The following is a 20,140-nucleotide window of genomic DNA, read 5'->3' as shown; positions in this document are numbered from 1 at the left end:
TTCTTTTCTGTTTTAGATCCTCCTGGAAAACCTGAGGTTATTAGTGTAACAAGGAACTCAGTGACTCTCATCTGGACAGAACCCAAATATGATGGCGGTCATAAGTTAACAGGGTACATAGTAGAGAAGAGGGATCTGCCCTCTAAGTCTTGGATGAAAGCCAACCACGTTAATGTTCCAGACTGTGCCTTTACTGTAACGGACCTTGTTGAAGGTGGAAAATACGAATTCAGAATTAGAGCCAAGAATACAGCAGGTGCTATCAGCGCTCCATCAGAGAGCACGGGAACCATCATTTGCAAGGATGAGTATGGTAGGTGAAGCTTACGTTTTTTCCCAATTAAAAGGCAAAAAATGTAACCTCCCTCACCTTCTGATGATTTTTTTTCCTTTGCAGAGGCACCAACCATTGTCCTTGATCCCACAATTAAAGATGGGCTAACAGTCAAAGCAGGGGATACCATTGTTTTAAGTGCCATTAGCATTCTTGGCAAACCCCTTCCAAAGTCAAGTTGGTCTAAGGCAGGAAAAGATATCAGACCATCAGACATTGCCCAAATAACTTCAACCCCAACATCTTCTATGCTGACAGTCAAGTACGCCACAAGAAAAGATGCCGGTGAATACACCATCACTGCTACCAATCCTTTTGGCACAAAGGAGGAACATGTGAAGGTATCAGTCCTTGATGTACCTGGTCCCCCAGGTCCCATTGAAATCAGTAATGTTTCAGCTGAAAAAGCAACACTTACATGGACACCTCCCTTGGAAGATGGCGGATCACCAATCAAGGCTTATGTCCTTGAAAAGAGAGAAACCAGTCGGCTTTTGTGGACAGTGGTTTCCGAAGATATTCAGGCTTGCAGGCATGTGGTAACCAAACTCATCCAAGGAAACGAATACCTTTTCCGTGTGTCAGCGGTAAACCATTACGGCAAAGGAGAACCTGTGCAGTCGGAGCCTGTCAAAATGGTAGACCGATTTGGTATGTAGAGCATGTGGTAGCTGTGATAGTGGTTACCATGAAAACATTCACAACGCAGTTCAGTAAACCAGGAAATTTACCACAACTCTGCTTCTTTTGTAGGTCCCCCTGGCCCTCCTGGAAAACCAGAGATATCAAATGTCACTAAGAACACCGCCACCGTCAGTTGGAAGAGACCGATTGATGATGGCGGCAGTGAGATCACAGGATATCATGTTGAAAGGAGGGAAAAGAAAGGCTTGCGATGGGTGAGAGCAACGAAGACTCCAGTTTCTGATCTCAGGTGCAAAGTGACTGGCCTACAAGAAGGAAATACCTACGAATTCCGTGTCAGTGCAGAAAACAGAGCAGGGATTGGTCCACCTAGTGACGCCTCGAATCCTGTTCTGATGAAAGATGTCGCATGTTAGTATTTATTATCTTTTTCAACACTGTTCATTTGAGCCTTCTGACATTTTATATAAAGTGCCCAAAAGCAAAACTCTCACTATATGATTCTATCTTTGTTTCTTTTGTTCAGATCCTCCAGGACCACCTTCAAATGCTCATGTCACTGACACTACCAAGAAATCAGCTTCTTTGGCATGGGGCAAGCCTCATTATGACGGTGGGCTGGAAATCACTGGCTACATGGTGGAGCATCAAAAAGTAGGAGAGGACGCCTGGGTAAAAGATACGACAGGAACAGCCCTCAGAATTACTCAGTTTGTTGTTCCCGATCTTCAAACTAAAGAGAAATACAATTTTAGAATCAGTGCCATCAATGATGCAGGTGTCGGGGAACCAGCAGTGATTCCAGATGTTGAAATTGTAGAGAAGGAAATGGCTCCTGATTTTGAGCTGGACGCCGAGCTGCGAAGAACACTTGTGGTTAGGGCAGGACTCAGTATTCGGATTTTTGTGCCAATTAAAGGCCGTCCTGCCCCTGAAGTGACATGGACCAAAGATAACATCAACCTGAAGCACCGAGCCAACATCGAAAACACAGAGTCATTTACTCTTCTCATTATCCCAGAGTGTAACAGATACGACACCGGTAAATTTGTGATGACCATTGAAAACCCAGCTGGAAAGAAAAGTGGCTTTGTTAACGTCAGAGTCCTGGACACACCAGGTCCTGTCCTTAACCTAAGGCCTACAGACATCACAAAGGACAGTGTCACCCTACACTGGGACCTACCTCTGATAGATGGGGGCTCACGGATAACGAACTATATTGTGGAAAAACGCGAAGCGACGAGGAAATCATACTCCACAGTCACCACTAAGTGCCACAAATGTACATACAAAGTAACTGGCTTGACGGAAGGCTGTGAATACTTCTTCAGAGTGATGGCAGAAAATGAGTACGGAATTGGTGAACCAACAGAAACTACAGAGCCCATAAGAGCCTCTGAAGCACCGTTACCCCCAGACAGCCTTAACATTATGGACATAACCAAGAGCACAGTCAGCCTGGCATGGCCCAAACCCAGGCATGATGGTGGCAGCAAGATCACTGGCTATGTGATTGAAGCCCAGAGGAAAGGGTCTGACCAGTGGACCCACATCTCAACCGTGAAAGGGTTAGAATGTGTGGTGAGGAATCTAACTGAAGGAGAGGAATATACCTTCCAAGTGATGGCGGTAAACAGTGCAGGCAGAAGCGCCCCTAGAGAAAGCAGGCCTGTCATCGTCAAGGAGCAGACGATGCTTCCAGAGTTGGATCTCCGTGGCATCTATCAGAAGCTAGTCATTGCCAGAGCTGGTGACAACATCAAAGTTGAAATTCCAGTACTTGGGCGACCCAAGCCCACAGTTACATGGAAAAAAGGAGACCAGATTCTTAAACAGACACAGAGAGTTAATGTGGAAAATACAGCAACTTCAACCATCTTAAATATCAATGAGTGTGTTAGAAGCGATAGTGGACCCTACCCATTAACAGCAAAGAACACTGTGGGAGAGGTTGGTGATGTCATAACCATTCAAGTCCATGATATCCCGGGACCACCTACAGGACCAATAAAATTTGATGAAGTTTCATCTGACTTTGTAACCTTCTCTTGGGAGCCACTGGAAAATGATGGAGGTGTCCCAATAAGCAACTACGTAGTAGAAATGAGACAGACAGACAGTACTACGTGGGTAGAGTTAGCAACAACTGTTATCCGTACTACCTACAAAGCCACTCGCCTGACTACTGGAGTCGAGTATCAGTTCCGTGTAAGAGCACAAAACAGATACGGAGTTGGACCTGGCATCACATCTGCATCCGTTGTTGCTAACTATCCATTTAAGGTGCCTGGGCCTCCTGGCACCCCTCAGGTTACTGCAGTCACCAAAGACTCGATGACGATTAGCTGGCATGAACCCCTTTCTGACGGTGGGAGCCCCATTTTAGGATATCACATCGAAAGGAAAGAACGAAACGGCATTCTCTGGCAAACCGTGAGCAAAGCGTTAGTACCAGGCAACATTTTCAAGTCAACTGGACTTACAGACGGCATTGCTTACGAATTCCGAGTAATTGCAGAAAACATGGCAGGCAAGAGCAAACCCAGCAAGCCATCTGAGCCTGTGTTTGCTTTGGATCCCATTGACCCCCCTGGGAAACCAGTGCCTCTAAACATTACTAGACACACAGTGACCCTGAAGTGGGCCAAGCCCGAGTATACCGGAGGCTTTAAAATTACTAGTTACGTGGTCGAAAAGAGGGACCTTCCTAATGGACGGTGGCTGAAGGCCAACTTCAGCAACATCTTAGAAAACGAATTTACGGTCAGTGGCCTAACTGAAGATGCTGCATACGAGTTCCGTGTGATTGCCAAAAACGCTGCGGGGGCCGTCAGTCCGCCATCGGAGCCGTCGGACGCCATCACATGCAGGGATGACCTGGAAGCGCCAAGAATCATGGTGGATGTTAAATTTAAGGATACTATCACGTTAAAGGCTGGGGAAGCATTCAAGCTAGAAGCCGATGTTTCAGGTCGCCCGCCTCCAACAATGGAATGGACTAAAGATGGAAAGGAGCTCGAAGGCACAGGAAAATTGGAAATAAAAATTGCAGACTTCTCCACTCACCTGATAAACAAGGATTCATCCAGAACGGACAGTGGGGCTTACATCCTGACAGCCACTAATCCCGGTGGCTTTGCCAAACACATTTTCAATGTCAAAGTTCTTGACAGACCAGGACCACCTGAAGGACCTTTAGCTGTGTCTGATGTGACATCAGAAAAGTGTGTACTGTCATGGTTGCCTCCACTGGATGACGGGGGTGCCAAAATTGATCATTACATAGTACAGAAACGTGAAACCAGCAGGTTGGCATGGACAAACGTTGCCACAGAAGTGCAAGTAACAAAGCTGAAGGTCACTAAGCTCCTGAAAGGCAATGAGTACATATTCCGTGTCATGGCTGTAAATAAATATGGAGTTGGAGAGCCGCTAGAATCAGTGCCTGTGCTTGCAGTGGACCCTTATGGACCACCTGACCCACCCAAGAACCCTGAAGTGACAACTATCACCAAAGACTCCATGGTTGTCTGCTGGAACCATCCTGACTCTGATGGTGGAAGTGAAATCCTCAATTACATTGTGGAACGGCATGATAAAGCCGGCCAGCGCTGGGTGAAATGCAACAAAAAGACTCTCACTGACTTAAGATATAAAGTGTCCGGACTGACAGAAGGACATGAGTATGAATTCAGAATTATGGCAGAAAACGCAGCTGGAATTAGTGCACCAAGTGCTACCAGCCCGTTTTATAAAGCTTGTGACACTGTGTTTAAACCTGGCCCACCAGGTAACCCGCGTGTCCTAGATACAAGCAGGTCCTCCATTTCAATTGCATGGAATAAACCTATCTATGATGGAGGTTCAGAAATCACTGGGTATATGGTCGAGATTGCCCTGCCTGAAGAAGATGAATGGCAGGTTGTCACTCCCCCAGCTGGGCTCAAGGCAACTTCCTATACCATCACCAACCTCATAGAGAATCAGGAATATAAAATCCGCATCTATGCCATGAATTCCGAAGGCCTTGGCGAACCTGCCCTTGTTCCCGGGACGCCAAAGGCAGAAGAAAGAATGCTTCCTCCTGAGATCGAGCTCGATGCTGACTTACGCAAAGTTGTCACTATAAGAGCCTGTTGCACCCTGAGACTCTTTGTTCCCATCAAAGGGAGACCAGCACCCGAGGTCAAGTGGGCCCGAGAGCATGGAGAGTCTTTGGACAAAGCTAGCATTGAATCCACAAGCTCTTATACCCTGCTTATTGTTGGAAATGTTAACAGATTCGACAGTGGCAAGTACATACTAACTGTAGAAAACAGCTCAGGCAGCAAGTCTGCGTTTGTCAATGTCAGAGTGTTAGATACACCAGGCCCTCCGCAGAATCTAAAGATAAAGGAGGTCACAAAGACATCTGTCACGTTGACGTGGGAGCCTCCTCTCCTTGATGGAGGCTCAAAAATAAAGAACTATATTGTAGAAAAGCGAGAATCCACAAGAAAGGCATATTCAACTGTGGCAACCAATTGCCATAAGACTTCCTGGAAAGTAGACCAACTTCAAGAAGGCTGCAGTTACTATTTCCGGGTTCTGGCTGAAAATGAATATGGCATCGGACTGCCTGCTGAAACGGCAGAGTCTGTGAAAGCATCAGAACGACCTCTTCCTCCAGGGAAAATAACTTTGATGGATGTCACAAGAAACAGTGTGTCTCTCTCTTGGGAGAAGCCAGAACATGACGGAGGCAGCCGAATTCTTGGCTACATCGTAGAGATGCAGAGCAAAGGCAGTGACAAATGGGCCACGTGTGCCACGGTGAAAGTCACGGAAGCTACCATCACAGGATTGATTCAGGGAGAAGAATACTCTTTCCGTGTTTCAGCTCAGAATGAAAAGGGCATCAGTGACCCCAGACAACTGAGCGTTCCAGTAATCGCTAAAGACCTTGTTATTCCACCAGCCTTCAAACTCCTCTTCAATACTTTCACAGTATTGGCAGGTGAAGACCTGAAAATCGATGTACCATTCATCGGACGCCCAACACCAGCCGTCACGTGGCATAAAGATGATGTGCCGCTGAAGCAAACCACTAGAGTAAATGCAGAGAGCACAGAGAACAACTCCCTACTGACAATCAAGGAAGCCTGCCGAGAAGACGTTGGCCATTACACAGTTAAGCTGACTAACTCAGCAGGTGAAGCTACAGAAACCCTTAATGTCATTGTTCTTGATAAACCAGGGCCTCCAACCGGACCAGTTAAACTAGATGAAGTGACCGCAGACAGTGTTACTCTTTCCTGGGAGCCTCCCAAGTATGATGGAGGAAGTTCTATCAATAACTACATCGTAGAGAAGCGGGACACGTCCACAACCACCTGGCAAATTGTGTCAGCGACCGTTGCAAGAACCACCATAAAGGCCTGCAGACTGAAGACTGGGTGTGAGTATCAGTTCAGAATTGCTGCTGAAAACAGGTATGGGAAGAGCACCTATCTCAATTCAGAGCCCGTTATTGCCCAGTACCCATTCAAAGTGCCAGGTCCACCTGGCACACCGTTTGTCACGCTGGCCTCCAAAGACAGCATGGAGGTGCAGTGGCATGAGCCGGTCAGCGATGGTGGGAGCAGGGTCCTTGGCTACCATCTGGAGCGCAAGGAGAGAAACAGCATCCTCTGGGTCAAGCTGAATAAAACGCCTATTCCCCAAACCAAGTTCAAGACAACTGGCCTCGAAGAAGGCATTGAATATGAATTCAGAGTGTCTGCAGAGAACATCGTAGGCATTGGCAAGCCAAGTAAACCATCAGAGTGTTATGTAGCTCGTGACCCATGTGATCCACCAGGAAGGCCAGAGGCGATCGTTGTCACACGGAATTCTGTGACTCTTCAGTGGAAGAAACCCACCTATGATGGTGGAAGCAAGATCACTGGCTATGTTGTTGAGAAGAAAGAATTACCTGACGGCCGCTGGATGAAAGCCAGCTTTACAAATATCATTGACACCCAGTTTGAGGTAACTGGCCTCATCGAAGATCACAGATATGAATTCCGGGTGATAGCTCGAAATGCTGCAGGAGTATTCAGCGAGCCCTCAGAAAGCACTGGGGCAATAACAGCAAGAGATGAGGTCGAGCCACCAAGAATAAGCATGGACCCCAAATACAAAGACACAGTTGTGGTTCATGCTGGTGAGTCATTCAAGGTTGATGCAGATATATTTGGCAAACCAATACCAGCCACTCAGTGGGTCAAAGGCGACCAGGAACTTTCAAGCACAGCTCGGTTAGAAATAAAGAGCACTGACTTTGCCACCAGCCTCAGTGTCAAAGACGCAGTACGTGTTGACAGTGGCAATTACATCTTGAAGGCCAAAAACGTTGCAGGAGAGAGATCGGTAACTGTCAGTGTCAAAGTTCTTGATAGACCAGGACCACCTGAGGGGCCTGTTGCTATATCAGGGGTTACAGCAGAAAAATGCACACTAGCCTGGAAACCCCCACTTCAGGATGGTGGTAGTGATATCACAAATTACATTGTGGAAAGGCGAGAAACCAGCCGCCTGGTCTGGACTCTGGTTGATGCCAATGTGCAGACTCTCAGCTGCAAAGTCACAAAGCTTCTTGAAGGCAATGAATATATTTTCCGTATAATGGCTGTGAACAAATACGGTGTTGGCGAACCTCTCGAGTCTGAGCCATTAATTGCCAAGAATCCATTTGTAGTCCCAGATGCACCCAAAGCTCCAGAAGTTACAGCTGTGACCAAAGACTCAATGATTGTTGTGTGGGAAAGGCCAGCATCTGATGGTGGCAGTGAGATTCTAGGGTACGTTCTAGAGAAACGGGACAAAGAAGGCATAAGATGGACGAGATGCCACAAGCGTCTGATTGGAGAGCTGCGCCTGAGAGTAACTGGACTCATAGAAAACCACAATTATGAATTCAGAGTCTCAGCCGAAAATGCTGCTGGACTTAGTGAACCAAGCCCCCCTTCTGCTTACCAGAAAGCTTGTGACCCCATTTATAAGCCAGGCCCTCCAAACAACCCCAAAGTCATGGATGTTACCAGATCTTCAGTTTTCCTTTCTTGGAGCAAACCTATATACGACGGTGGCTGTGAAATCCAAGGATACATTGTTGAAAAATGCGATGTGAGTGTTGGTGAATGGACAATGTGTACACCACCAACTGGAATCAATAAAACCAACCTAGAAGTAGAGAAGCTGTTGGAAAAGCATGAATACAACTTCCGGATCTGCGCCATTAATAAAGCTGGAGTTGGGGAGCATGCTGACGTCCCGGGACCTGTAATGGTTGAAGAAAAGCTTGAAGCACCGGATATAGATCTTGACCTTGAACTAAGGAAGGTTATTAATATAAGGGCAGGCGGCTCCTTAAGGTTGTTTGTTCCTATAAAAGGTCGTCCTACACCAGAAGTGAAGTGGGGGAAGGTAGACGGCGACATCCGAGATGCGGCTATAATTGACGTCACGAGCAGTTTCACCTCTCTTGTTCTTGACAATGTCAATCGGTATGATAGTGGGAAATACACGCTCACATTAGAAAACAGCAGTGGAACGAAATCTGCCTTTGTGACTGTGAGGGTTCTGGACACCCCCAGCCCACCCGTCAACCTGAAAGTCACAGAAATCACCAAAGACTCAGTATCCATTACATGGGAACCTCCTTTGTTGGATGGAGGATCAAAAATTAAAAATTACATTGTTGAGAAGCGCGAAGCCACAAGAAAATCCTATGCTGCCGTTGTAACAAACTGCCATAAGAATTCTTGGAAAATTGAACAACTCCAAGAAGGTTGCAGTTATTACTTCCGAGTCACCGCTGAGAACGAATATGGTATTGGCCTTCCCGCCCGCACTGCAGATCCAATCAAGGTTGCAGAAGTCCCACAACCTCCAGGGAAAATCAGCGTGGATGATGTCACCAGAAACAGTGTCTCTCTGAGTTGGACAAAGCCTGAACACGATGGTGGCAGTAAAATCATTCAGTACATTGTAGAAATGCAAGCTAAAAACACCGACAAGTGGTCAGAGTGCGCTAGGGTGAAGTCCCTTGACGCAGTTATCACCAACCTAACTCAGGGAGAAGAATATCTTTTTAGAGTTGTTGCTGTAAATGAAAAAGGAAGAAGTGACCCAAGGTCCCTTGCAGTTCCAATAGTTGCCAAAGATCTGGTCATTGAGCCAGACGTAAGACCGGCATTCAGCAGTTACAGTGTACAGGTTGGGCAAGATTTGAAAGTAGAAGTACCAATTTCTGGACGTCCTAAACCAACCATTTCCTGGACTAAAGACGGGGTGCCACTGAAGCAGACCACAAGAATCAATGTTACCGACTCCCTTGACCTCACCACACTCAGTATTAAAGAAACTCATAAGGACGATGGTGGACAGTATGGAATCACAGTTGCCAATGTTGTTGGTCAGAAGATGGCAGCCATTGAAATTATAACTCTAGATAAACCTGATCCTCCAAAAGGGCCTGTTAAATTTGATGAAGTCAGTGCTGAGAGTATTACATTATCCTGGAACCCTCCCTTATACACAGGGGGTTGCCAAATAACCAATTACATTGTTCAGAAAAGAGATACAACCACCACAGTATGGGATGTCGTCTCTGCTACTGTTGCCAGAACTACACTCAAAGTAACCAAACTGAAAACTGGTACAGAATACCAATTCAGAATATTTGCCGAAAACCGATATGGACAAAGCTTTGCTTTAGAGTCTGAACCAATTGTAGCTCAATATCCCTACAAAGAACCAGGCCCTCCAGGAACACCATTTGTCACAGCCATCTCCAAAGACTCTATGGTTGTACAATGGCATGAACCCATCAATAATGGTGGAAGCCCAGTCATAGGTTACCACCTTGAGAGAAAGGAAAGGAATAGTATTTTGTGGACAAAAGTCAACAAAACTATCATTCATGACACCCAGTTTAAAGCACTGAACCTTGAAGAAGGCATTGAGTATGAATTTAGAGTCTATGCTGAAAATATTGTTGGTGTAGGCAAGGCAAGCAAGAACTCGGAATGCTATGTAGCCCGAGACCCCTGTGATCCACCGGGAACCCCAGAAGCAGTAATAGTTAAGAGGAATGAGATCACATTACAGTGGACCAAACCTGTGTATGATGGTGGAAGTATGATTACAGGTTACATCGTAGAGAAACGTGATCTCCCTGAGGGTCGCTGGATGAAAGCCAGTTTCACAAATGTCATTGAAACTCAATTCACTGTGTCGGGTCTTACTGAAGATCAAAGATATGAATTCAGAGTCATTGCAAAGAACGCAGCTGGTGCAATAAGTAAGCCCTCTGATAGCACCGGACCAATAACTGCCAAGGATGAGGTGGAACTGCCACGGATTTCCATGGATCCAAAATTCAGAGACACAATCGTGGTAAATGCCGGAGAAACATTCAGACTTGAGGCTGATGTCCATGGGAAGCCCCTACCCACCATCGAGTGGTTAAGAGGAGATAAGGAAATTGAAGAATCTGCTAGATGTGAAATAAAGAACACAGATTTCAAAGCTTTACTCATTGTAAAAGACGCCATTCGAATTGACGGTGGACAGTATATTTTGAGAGCCTCTAATGTGGCCGGTTCTAAGTCATTCCCAGTAAATGTGAAAGTGCTAGACAGGCCAGGACCTCCCGAAGGGCCGGTTCAGGTTACTGGGGTCACGTGTGAAAAATGCACTCTGGCATGGTCTCCACCGCTTCAAGATGGCGGCAGTGACATTTCTCACTATGTCGTTGAGAAGCGGGAAACGAGTCGACTCGCATGGACTGTGGTCGCTTCAGAAGTTGTGACTAACTCTCTGAAAGTTACTAAGCTCTTGGAGGGGAATGAATATATTTTCAGAATAATGGCTGTCAACAAGTACGGTGTTGGAGAGCCTTTGGAATCTGCACCAGTACTCATGAAAAATCCATTTGTGCTTCCTGGACCACCAAAGAGCTTGGAAGTCACAAACATTGCCAAGGACTCTATGACAGTCTGCTGGAATCGGCCAGACAGTGATGGCGGAAGTGAGATTATTGGTTACATTGTGGAGAAAAGAGACAGGAGTGGCATTCGGTGGATAAAATGCAACAAACGCCGCATTACAGATTTGCGGCTCAGGGTAACAGGATTAACAGAAGATCATGAATATGAATTCAGAGTCTCTGCAGAAAATGCTGCTGGAGTTGGAGAACCAAGTCCGGCTACCATGTACTATAAGGCTTGTGATCCTGTGTTCAAACCTGGCCCACCTACCAATGCACACATTGTAGACACCACTAAAAATTCAGTCACACTTGCCTGGAGCAAACCTATCTATGATGGTGGCAGTGAGATCCTGGGGTACATCGTAGAAATCTGTAAAGCTGATGAAGAAGAATGGCAAATAGTTACCCCACAGACTGGTCTGAGAGTCACTCGATTTGAGATTTCCAAACTCACTGAACACCAAGAATATAAAATACGAGTTTGTGCCCTCAACAAAGTTGGTTTAGGCGAGGCTGCCTCAGTTCCTGGTACTGTGAAACCGGAAGATAAACTTGAAGCTCCGGAACTTGACCTTGACTCTGAGTTAAGAAAAGGAATTGTTGTAAGAGCCGGTGGATCTGCCCGAATCCACATTCCATTCAAAGGTCGTCCAACACCTGAGATCACTTGGTCTAAAGAAGAAGGTGAATTCACAGATAAGGTCCAAATAGAGAAAGGAACTAACTTCACCCAACTCTCAATAGATAACTGTGACAGAAATGACGCGGGAAAATACATCCTCAAGTTGGAGAACAGCAGCGGATCAAAGTCCGCTTTTGTAACTGTGAAAGTACTTGACACCCCAGGACCTCCACAGAATTTAACTGTCAAGGAAGTGAGAAAAGACTCTGTCCTTCTGGTATGGGAACCACCTCTCATTGATGGTGGGGCAAAGGTCAAGAACTATGTAATTGACAAGCGTGAGTCAACCCGAAAAGCCTATGCTAATGTGAGTAGCAAATGCAACAAAACAAGCTTTAAAGTTGAAAATCTGACTGAAGGAGCCATCTATTACTTTAGAGTCATGGCCGAGAATGAATTTGGAGTTGGTGTTCCTGCAGAAACCTCTGATGCTGTGAAAGCTTCTGAACCTCCTTCCCCACCAGGAAAGGTAACACTCACGGACGTGTCCCAAACCAGTGCATCACTTATGTGGGAGAAACCTGAACATGATGGTGGCAGCAGAGTCCTGGGGTATGTAGTTGAAATGCAGCCCAAAGGAACAGAAAAATGGAGTGTAGTGGCTGAATCCAAAGTCTGTAGTGCAGTTGTTACTGGTCTGAGCTCTGGACAAGAATATCAGTTCCGTGTCAAAGCTTACAATGAGAAGGGAAAAAGTGATCCAAGAGTGCTCGGCGTTCCTGTCATAGCCAAGGACTTGACTATACAGCCTAGTTTCAAGCTGCCATTTAATACATACAGTGTCCAGGCGGGAGAGGATCTGAAAATAGAAATTCCAGTCATAGGCCGACCAAGACCGAAAATTTCTTGGGTCAAAGATGGTGAGCCTCTTAAACAGACCACAAGAGTAAATGTTGAAGAAACAGCTACTTCAACTATTTTACACGTTAAAGAAAGCAGCAAAGATGACTTTGGCAAATACAGTGTCACAGCAACGAACAGTGCAGGCACAGCAACAGAAAACCTCAGCATTATTGTTCTGGAAAAGCCTGGCCCTCCAGTGGGACCAGTGAAGTTTGATGAAGTCAGTGCCGACTTTGTGGTCATATCCTGGGAACCGCCGGCCTATACTGGTGGATGCCAGATAAGCAACTACATTGTGGAGAAGCGAGACACTACCACCACCAACTGGCAGATGGTATCAGCAACAGTTGCCAGAACAACCATTAAAATAGGCAAACTGAAAACAGGCACTGAATACCAGTTTAGGATTTTTGCTGAGAACAGGTATGGAAAAAGTGCTCCCTTGGACTCTAAACCGGTTGTTGTACAATATCCATTTAAAGAACCTGGACCTCCTGGAACCCCTTTTGTGACATCTGTCTCAAAAGATCAAATGCTTGTGCAGTGGCATGAGCCAGTTAATGACGGGGGTAGCAAAGTTATTGGCTACCATCTTGAACAGAAAGAAAAGAATAGCATTCTGTGGGTCAAGTTGAATAAGATCCCCATCCAGGATACCAAATTCAAAACAACTGGGCTTGATGAAGGTCTTGAATATGAGTTCCGGGTTTCTGCTGAGAACATTGTGGGCATTGGCAAGCCCAGCAAAGTGTCAGAGTGCTATGTTGCGCGGGACCCATGTGATCCACCCGGCCGTCCTGAAGCCATTGTTATCACAAGAAATAGTGTCACACTGAAATGGAAGAAGCCTGCTTATGATGGCGGCAGCAAGATAACTGGCTATATCGTAGAAAAGAAAGACCTACCTGATGGCCGATGGATGAAAGCCAGCTTCACCAATGTTGTAGAAACTGAATTTGCAGTGACTGGGCTTGTAGAAGACCAAAGATATGAATTTAGAGTAATTGCAAGAAATGCGGCTGGCAACTTCAGTGAGCCATCTGAGAGCAGTGGCGCCATCACCGCAAGGGATGAAATTGATGCACCAAACGCCTCACTGGATCCGAAATACAGAGATGTCATCGTTGTTCGTGCAGGAGAGACCTTTGTTCTCGAAGCTGACATCCGCGGGAAACCTATACCTGATATCATTTGGTCAAAAGATGGGAACGAACTCGAAGAAACAGCCGCGCGGATGGAAATTAAATCTACTCTCCAGAAAACAACTCTCGTTGTCAAAGACTGCATCCGTACTGATGGAGGGCAGTATACCTTGAAACTCAGCAATGTCGGTGGCACCAAGACCATACCTATCACTGTAAAGGTGCTGGATAGGCCAGGGCCTCCTGAAGGACCTCTTAAAGTCACTGGAGTCACAGCCGAAAAGTGTTACCTGGCATGGAACCCACCTTTGCAGGACGGTGGTGCTAGTATTTCACATTACATCATTGAAAAGAGAGAAACAAGCAGACTCTCCTGGACCCAGGTTTCAACTGAGGTACAGGCCCTTAACTACAAAGTCACTAAATTACTTCCTGGGAATGAGTACATTTTCCGGGTGATGGCAGTGAATAAGTATGGAATTGGAGAGCCCCTGGAATCTGAGCCTGTGATAGCCTGTAATCCTTATAAGCTTCCAGGCCCTCCTTCAACACCCGAGGCCTCAGCAATCACCAAAGACTCCATGGTACTAACGTGGACCCGTCCAGTGGATGATGGAGGTGCTGAAATTGAGGGGTACATCCTTGAAAAGCGAGATAAGGAAGGAATAAGATGGACCAAGTGTAATAAGAAGACATTAACAGATCTTCGGTTCAGGGTAACCGGCCTCACAGAAGGCCATTCCTACGAATTCAGGGTTGCCGCCGAGAATGCAGCTGGCATTGGAGAACCTAGTGAGCCATCTGTGTTCTACCGGGCATGTGATGCCTTGTATCCACCAGGCCCGCCAAGTAACCCCAAAGTGACGGATACTTCCAGATCTTCGGTCTCCTTAGCCTGGAATAAGCCAATTTATGATGGCGGCGCACCTGTTAGAGGCTATGTTATTGAGCTCAAGGAAGCTGCTGCTGACGAATGGACTACTTGTACTCCACCATCAGGATTACAAGGGAAGCAGTTCACAGTGACCAAACTTAAAGAGAACACCGAGTACAACTTCCGCATCTGCGCGTTCAATACCGAAGGTGTAGGGGAGCCTGCCACTGTCCCCGGCTCCGTTGTGGTTCAGGAGAGGGCGGAACCCCCAGAAATAGAACTCGATGCTGACCTCAGGAAGGTGGTCACTCTTCGTGCAAGCGCTACGCTGCGCTTATTTGTCACGATCAAGGGCCGACCGGAACCTGAGGTTAAATGGGAGAAGGCTGAAGGCGTTCTCACAGAGAGGGCCCAGATCGAGGTGACTAGTTCGTATACAATGCTGGTGATTGACAACGTGACCAGGTTTGACAGTGGGAGATACAACCTCACCCTAGAAAACAACAGCGGCTCCAAAACGGCTTTTGTCAACGTCAGAGTTCTTGACTCACCAAGTGCACCTGTGAATCTGACTGTGAGAGAAGTGAAGAAAGACTCGGTGACGCTGTCCTGGGAACCACCCCTTATTGATGGAGGAGCGAAGATTACAAATTACATCGTTGAGAAACGAGAAACCACAAGAAAAGCGTATGCTACCATCACAAACAACTGCACTAAGAACACTTTCAAAATTGAAAATCTACAAGAAGGGTGTTCTTACTACTTCCGAGTCCTGGCTTCCAATGAATACGGGATCGGTTTGCCAGCTGAAACGACAGAACCTGTTAAAGTGTCTGAACCCCCACTCCCCCCTGGAAGGGTGACCCTTGTAGATGTGACCCGTAATACAGCTACCATCAAGTGGGAGAAACCAGAAAGTGACGGCGGCAGCAAAATCACAGGTTATGTCGTCGAAATGCAGACGAAGGGCAGTGAAAAGTGGAGCACGTGCACACAGGTGAAGACACTGGAGGCAACTATATCTGGCCTAACTGCAGGAGAAGAGTACGTCTTCAGGGTAGCTGCGGTTAATGAAAAAGGAAGAAGTGACCCAAGACCACTCGGAGTGCCAGTCATTGCGAAAGATATCGAAATAAAGCCTTCGGTTGAGCTTCCTTTCAATACTTTCAACGTTAAGGCTAAGGACCAACTCAAAATTGACATACCGTTCAAAGGAAGACCTCAAGCTACTATAACCTGGAAAAAAGATGGTCAGGTTCTTAGAGAGACAACGAGAGTCAACGTATCTTCCTCAAAGACTGTAACAACGCTGTCTATTAAAGAAGCTTCAAGAGAAGATGTTGGAACTTACGAATTGTGTGTTTCAAATACTGCTGGATCCATAACAGTTCCTATAACTGTCATTGTCCTTGACAGGCCAGGACCTCCAGGACCCATACGCATTGATGAAGTTAGTTGTGACAATGTGTCCATTTCTTGGAATCCTCCAGAATATGATGGTGGCTGCCAAATTAGCAACTACATTGTTGAGAAGAGGGAAACCACTTCTACAACATGGCAGGTAGTTTCACAAGCCGTGGCAAGAACATCCATTAAAATAGTCCGCTTGACAACAGGAAGTGAGTATCAGTTCCGTGTCTGTGCTGAGAATCGGTATGGAAAGAGTTCCTACAGCGAATCCTCAGCTGTTGTTGCTGAGTATCCGTTCAGCCCCCCAGGGCCTCCTGGCACTCCTAAAGTTGTGCACGCCACAAAATCTACCATGATTGTAAGCTGGCAGGTGCCAGTTAACGATGGAGGAAGCCAAGTACTTGGCTACCACCTTGAATACAAAGAAAGAAGCAGCATTCTCTGGTCAAAGGCAAACAAAGTCCTCATTGCAGATACTCAGATGAAGGTCTCTGGTCTTGATGAGGGGCTGATGTATGAGTACCGTGTGTACGCTGAGAATATTGCTGGAATTGGCAAATGCAGTAAAGCATGTGAACCAGTCCCTGCAAGAGATCCTTGCGACCCTCCTGGACAACCTGAAGTCACCAATATCACAAGAAAATCCGTGTCCCTTAAGTGGTCTAAACCACGTTATGATGGCGGAGCTAAGATCACTGGATACATTGTGGAACGCAGAGAATTACCTGACGGCAGATGGCTGAAGTGCAATTTCACGAATGTACAGGAAACATACTTTGAAGTAACTGAGCTAACTGAAGACCAGCGTTACGAATTCCGGGTCTTTGCAAGAAATGCCGCTGACTCAGTTAGTGAGCCATCTGAATCCACCGGACCTATTACAGTTAAAGACGACGTGGAGGCACCAAGAATTATGATGGATGTCAAATTCCGAGATGTCATTGTTGTCAAAGCTGGAGAAGTCCTGAAGATAAATGCAGACATTGCGGGGCGACCTCTGCCAGTAATTTCCTGGGCCAAAGATGGGGTAGAAATTGAAGAAAGGGCAAAAACAGAAATTGTCTCAACAGACTATAATACCACATTAACAGTTAAAGACTGTGTAAGACGGGACACTGGACAGTATGTACTTACACTGAAGAATGTGGCAGGAACTCGGACTATGGCAGTTAACTGCAAAGTACTTGATAAGCCTGGCCCACCAGCAGGACCCCTTGAAATAACCGGCCTCACGGCTGAGAAGTGCTCTCTTTCCTGGGGACGTCCCCAAGAAGATGGCGGTGCAGATATTGACTATTACATTGTAGAAAAGCGTGAAACAAGCCGCCTCGCATGGACCATATGTGAAGCAGAGTTAAGGACAACATCTTGTAAGGTGACCAAGCTACTCAAAGGCAATGAATATATCTTTAGAGTAACTGGTGTTAATAAATACGGTGTTGGTGAGCCCCTAGAGAGCGTGGCCGTGAAGGCACTCGATCCATTCACCGTTCCTAGTCCACCCACGTCTTTGGAAATCACGTCTGTGACCAAGGACTCCATGACCCTTTGCTGGTCAAGACCTGAGACCGATGGAGGCAGTGACATCTCTGGATACATAATTGAAAGGCGTGAGAAAAACAGCCTACGGTGGGTGCGCGTGAATAAAAAACCTGTTTATGATCTGAGAGTGAAGTCTACGGGGCTCCGGGAAGGATGTGAATACGAGTATCGGGTTTTTGCAGAAAATGCTGCCGGCCTAAGTCTCCCAAGTGAAACAACTCCCTTAGTTCGAGCAGAAGACCCAGTGTTCCTGCCTTCTCCTCCATCCAAACCCAAAATTGTAGACTCGGGCAAGACAACCATCACCATCGGTTGGGTTAAACCTTTGTTTGATGGTGGGGCTCCAATAACCGGATATACGGTAGAATACAAAAGGTCTGACGAAACTGACTGGAAAGCTGCCATTCAGAGCTTCCGAGGCACAGAATACACAATGAGTGGGCTGACGACGGGAGCCGAATATGTTTTCAGAGTGAGGTCTGTCAATAAGGTTGGTGCCAGTGATCCCAGTGATAGCTCCGACCCCCAGGTAGCCAAAGAAAGAGAAGAAGAACCTGTATTTGACGTTGACAGTGAAATGAGGAAGACTTTGGTTGTCAAGGCTGGCTCCTCCTTTACCATGACTGTTCCTTTCAGAGGAAGACCAATCCCCAACGTTTCCTGGAGTAAGCCCGACACTGACCTCCGCACTAGAGCCTACATTGACTCCACAGAGTCTCGCACATCACTTACTATTGAAAATGCCAACAGAAACGATTCTGGGAAATACACACTAACCATTCAGAACGTTTTGAGTGCTGCTTCCATGACCTTCATTGTCAAAGTTTTAGATTCCCCAGGTCCTCCGTCCAATATTACCGTACGTGAAGTAACCAAGGAGACGGCTGTGCTGTCCTGGGATGTGCCTGAGAATGACGGTGGAGCGGCAGTGAAGAATTACCACATAGAAAAACGCGAGGCCAGCAAGAAGGCGTGGGTATCGGTCACCAACAACTGCAACCGCCTCTCCTACAAAGTAACCAACTTACAAGAAGGAGCTATTTACTACTTCAGGGTCTCTGGAGAAAATGAGTTTGGTATCGGTGTGCCAGCTGAAACAAAAGAAGGCGTCAAAATAACAGGTACATATTAACAACAAAATACATAGCTATTCGGCTAGAACCATATGAATCACTCTGATTAGTTATATTTCATCTTAGACTTTCAGTTCACCTCCAAACTATTTATGCCATAGCACAAACTGAATCTCTAATAAACATAGCTAAAAAGTCAACATAAGATTTGTTGGACTGAAGGATAATCAAATCTAGCTACATGCATTTTTAGGATAGGTACAAAAACTACATGAAGTTTCTTACAAGATTGCTCCTCTTGTCCCTCCATTTTACACCCACAATGAGTTTTGGGCAAATTTTGTCATTTTATTTGGTTATCTGAGACTTAATCTAAATTTGCATACAGTCACATATGAGATAGCATAGTGGAGCTTTGATTGGCTAAAAAGCCAAAGTTGTCCCATAAATAGACTCGAGTCAAAGTAAATGCCTGGCCTTGATTTAAGATTTTCTTTGACAGTATATGAAGGATTCATGTGGGGAGAAATGTTGCAATAATTGTCCCTTTCTTTCAATGCTTCATCTCTTTTCAGAGAAACCAAGCCCACCAGAAAAGCTGGGAGTAACAAGTGTATCCAAAGACAGTGTTTCGCTGAGCTGGCTGAAGCCAGAACATGACGGTGGCAGCAGAATTGCACACTATGTCGTTGAAGCATTAGAAAAAGGACAGAAAAACTGGGTTAAGTGTGCAGTGGTGAAGACAACCCATCATGTTGTTTCCGGTCTGAGAGAGAATCATGAATACTTCTTCCGGGTCTTTGCAGAAAACCAAGCTGGTCTGAGTGACCCAAGAGAGCTCCTGCTTCCTGTTCTCATAAAAGATCAGCTAGGTAGGTCTACTTTTATGCATAAGCAAATTTTCATTTTCTGCATTAAGGTAAGTTAATATTTTTAGGCATTTTTTTTCACTTTTATTGTCCATACTTCTATTTTTCAGAACCACCTGAAATTGATATGAAGAATTTCCCAAGTCACACTGTGTACGTTAGAGCTGGTTCCAACCTTAAAGTTGACATTCCAATTTCTGGAAAACCGCTACCCAAAGTGACCTTATCAAGAGACGGTGTGCCCCTGAAGGCGACCATGAGATTTAATACTGAGATTACTGCTGAGAACCTGACCATCAATCTTAAAGAAAGTGTTACCACTGACGCTGGAAGATACGAGATCACTGCTGCCAACTCCAGCGGAACCACCAAAACTTTCATCAACATCATTGTGCTGGACAGGCCTGGTCCTCCCACGGGTCCTGTTGCCATTAGTGACATCACTGAAGAAAGTGTGACTCTCAAATGGGAGCCACCAAAGTATGAAGGTGGAAGCCACGTTACCAATTACATTGTACTGAAGAGAGAAACCAGTACAGCAGTGTGGTCTGAAGTGTCGGCAACCGTGGCAAGAACCATGATTAAAGTCATGAAACTGACCACAGGAGAAGAATACCAATTCCGAATCAAGGCAGAAAATCGCTTCGGCATCAGTGATCACATCGACTCAGCTTGTGTGGTTGTCAAACTGCCGTACAGTAAGTTGTT

The 20,140-nt window shown here is 46.0% G+C and overlaps 1 protein-coding gene across 1 annotated transcript in view; it reads left to right on the top strand.

The window, feature by feature from the left end:
* The window catches only part of Ttn (titin), a 272,282-nt gene that overhangs the window by 220,807 nt on the left and 31,335 nt on the right, over positions 1 to 20,140 (top strand). Inside the window, 6 exon segments of the mRNA XM_059260758.1 lie at positions 17 to 313; positions 398 to 985; positions 1,088 to 1,390; positions 1,506 to 18,611; positions 19,139 to 19,435; positions 19,543 to 20,130. Of these exon segments, the coding sequence (XP_059116741.1) occupies positions 17 to 313; positions 398 to 985; positions 1,088 to 1,390; positions 1,506 to 18,611; positions 19,139 to 19,435; positions 19,543 to 20,130 (19,179 nt within the window).

Source organism: Peromyscus eremicus, chromosome 4, assembly GCF_949786415.1.
Source record: "Peromyscus eremicus chromosome 4, PerEre_H2_v1, whole genome shotgun sequence".
NCBI classification, from domain to species: Eukaryota; Metazoa; Chordata; class Mammalia; order Rodentia; family Cricetidae; genus Peromyscus; species Peromyscus eremicus.
The sequence above is the reverse complement of the archived record's forward strand: the minus strand, read 5'-3'. Positions and strand labels throughout refer to the sequence as shown.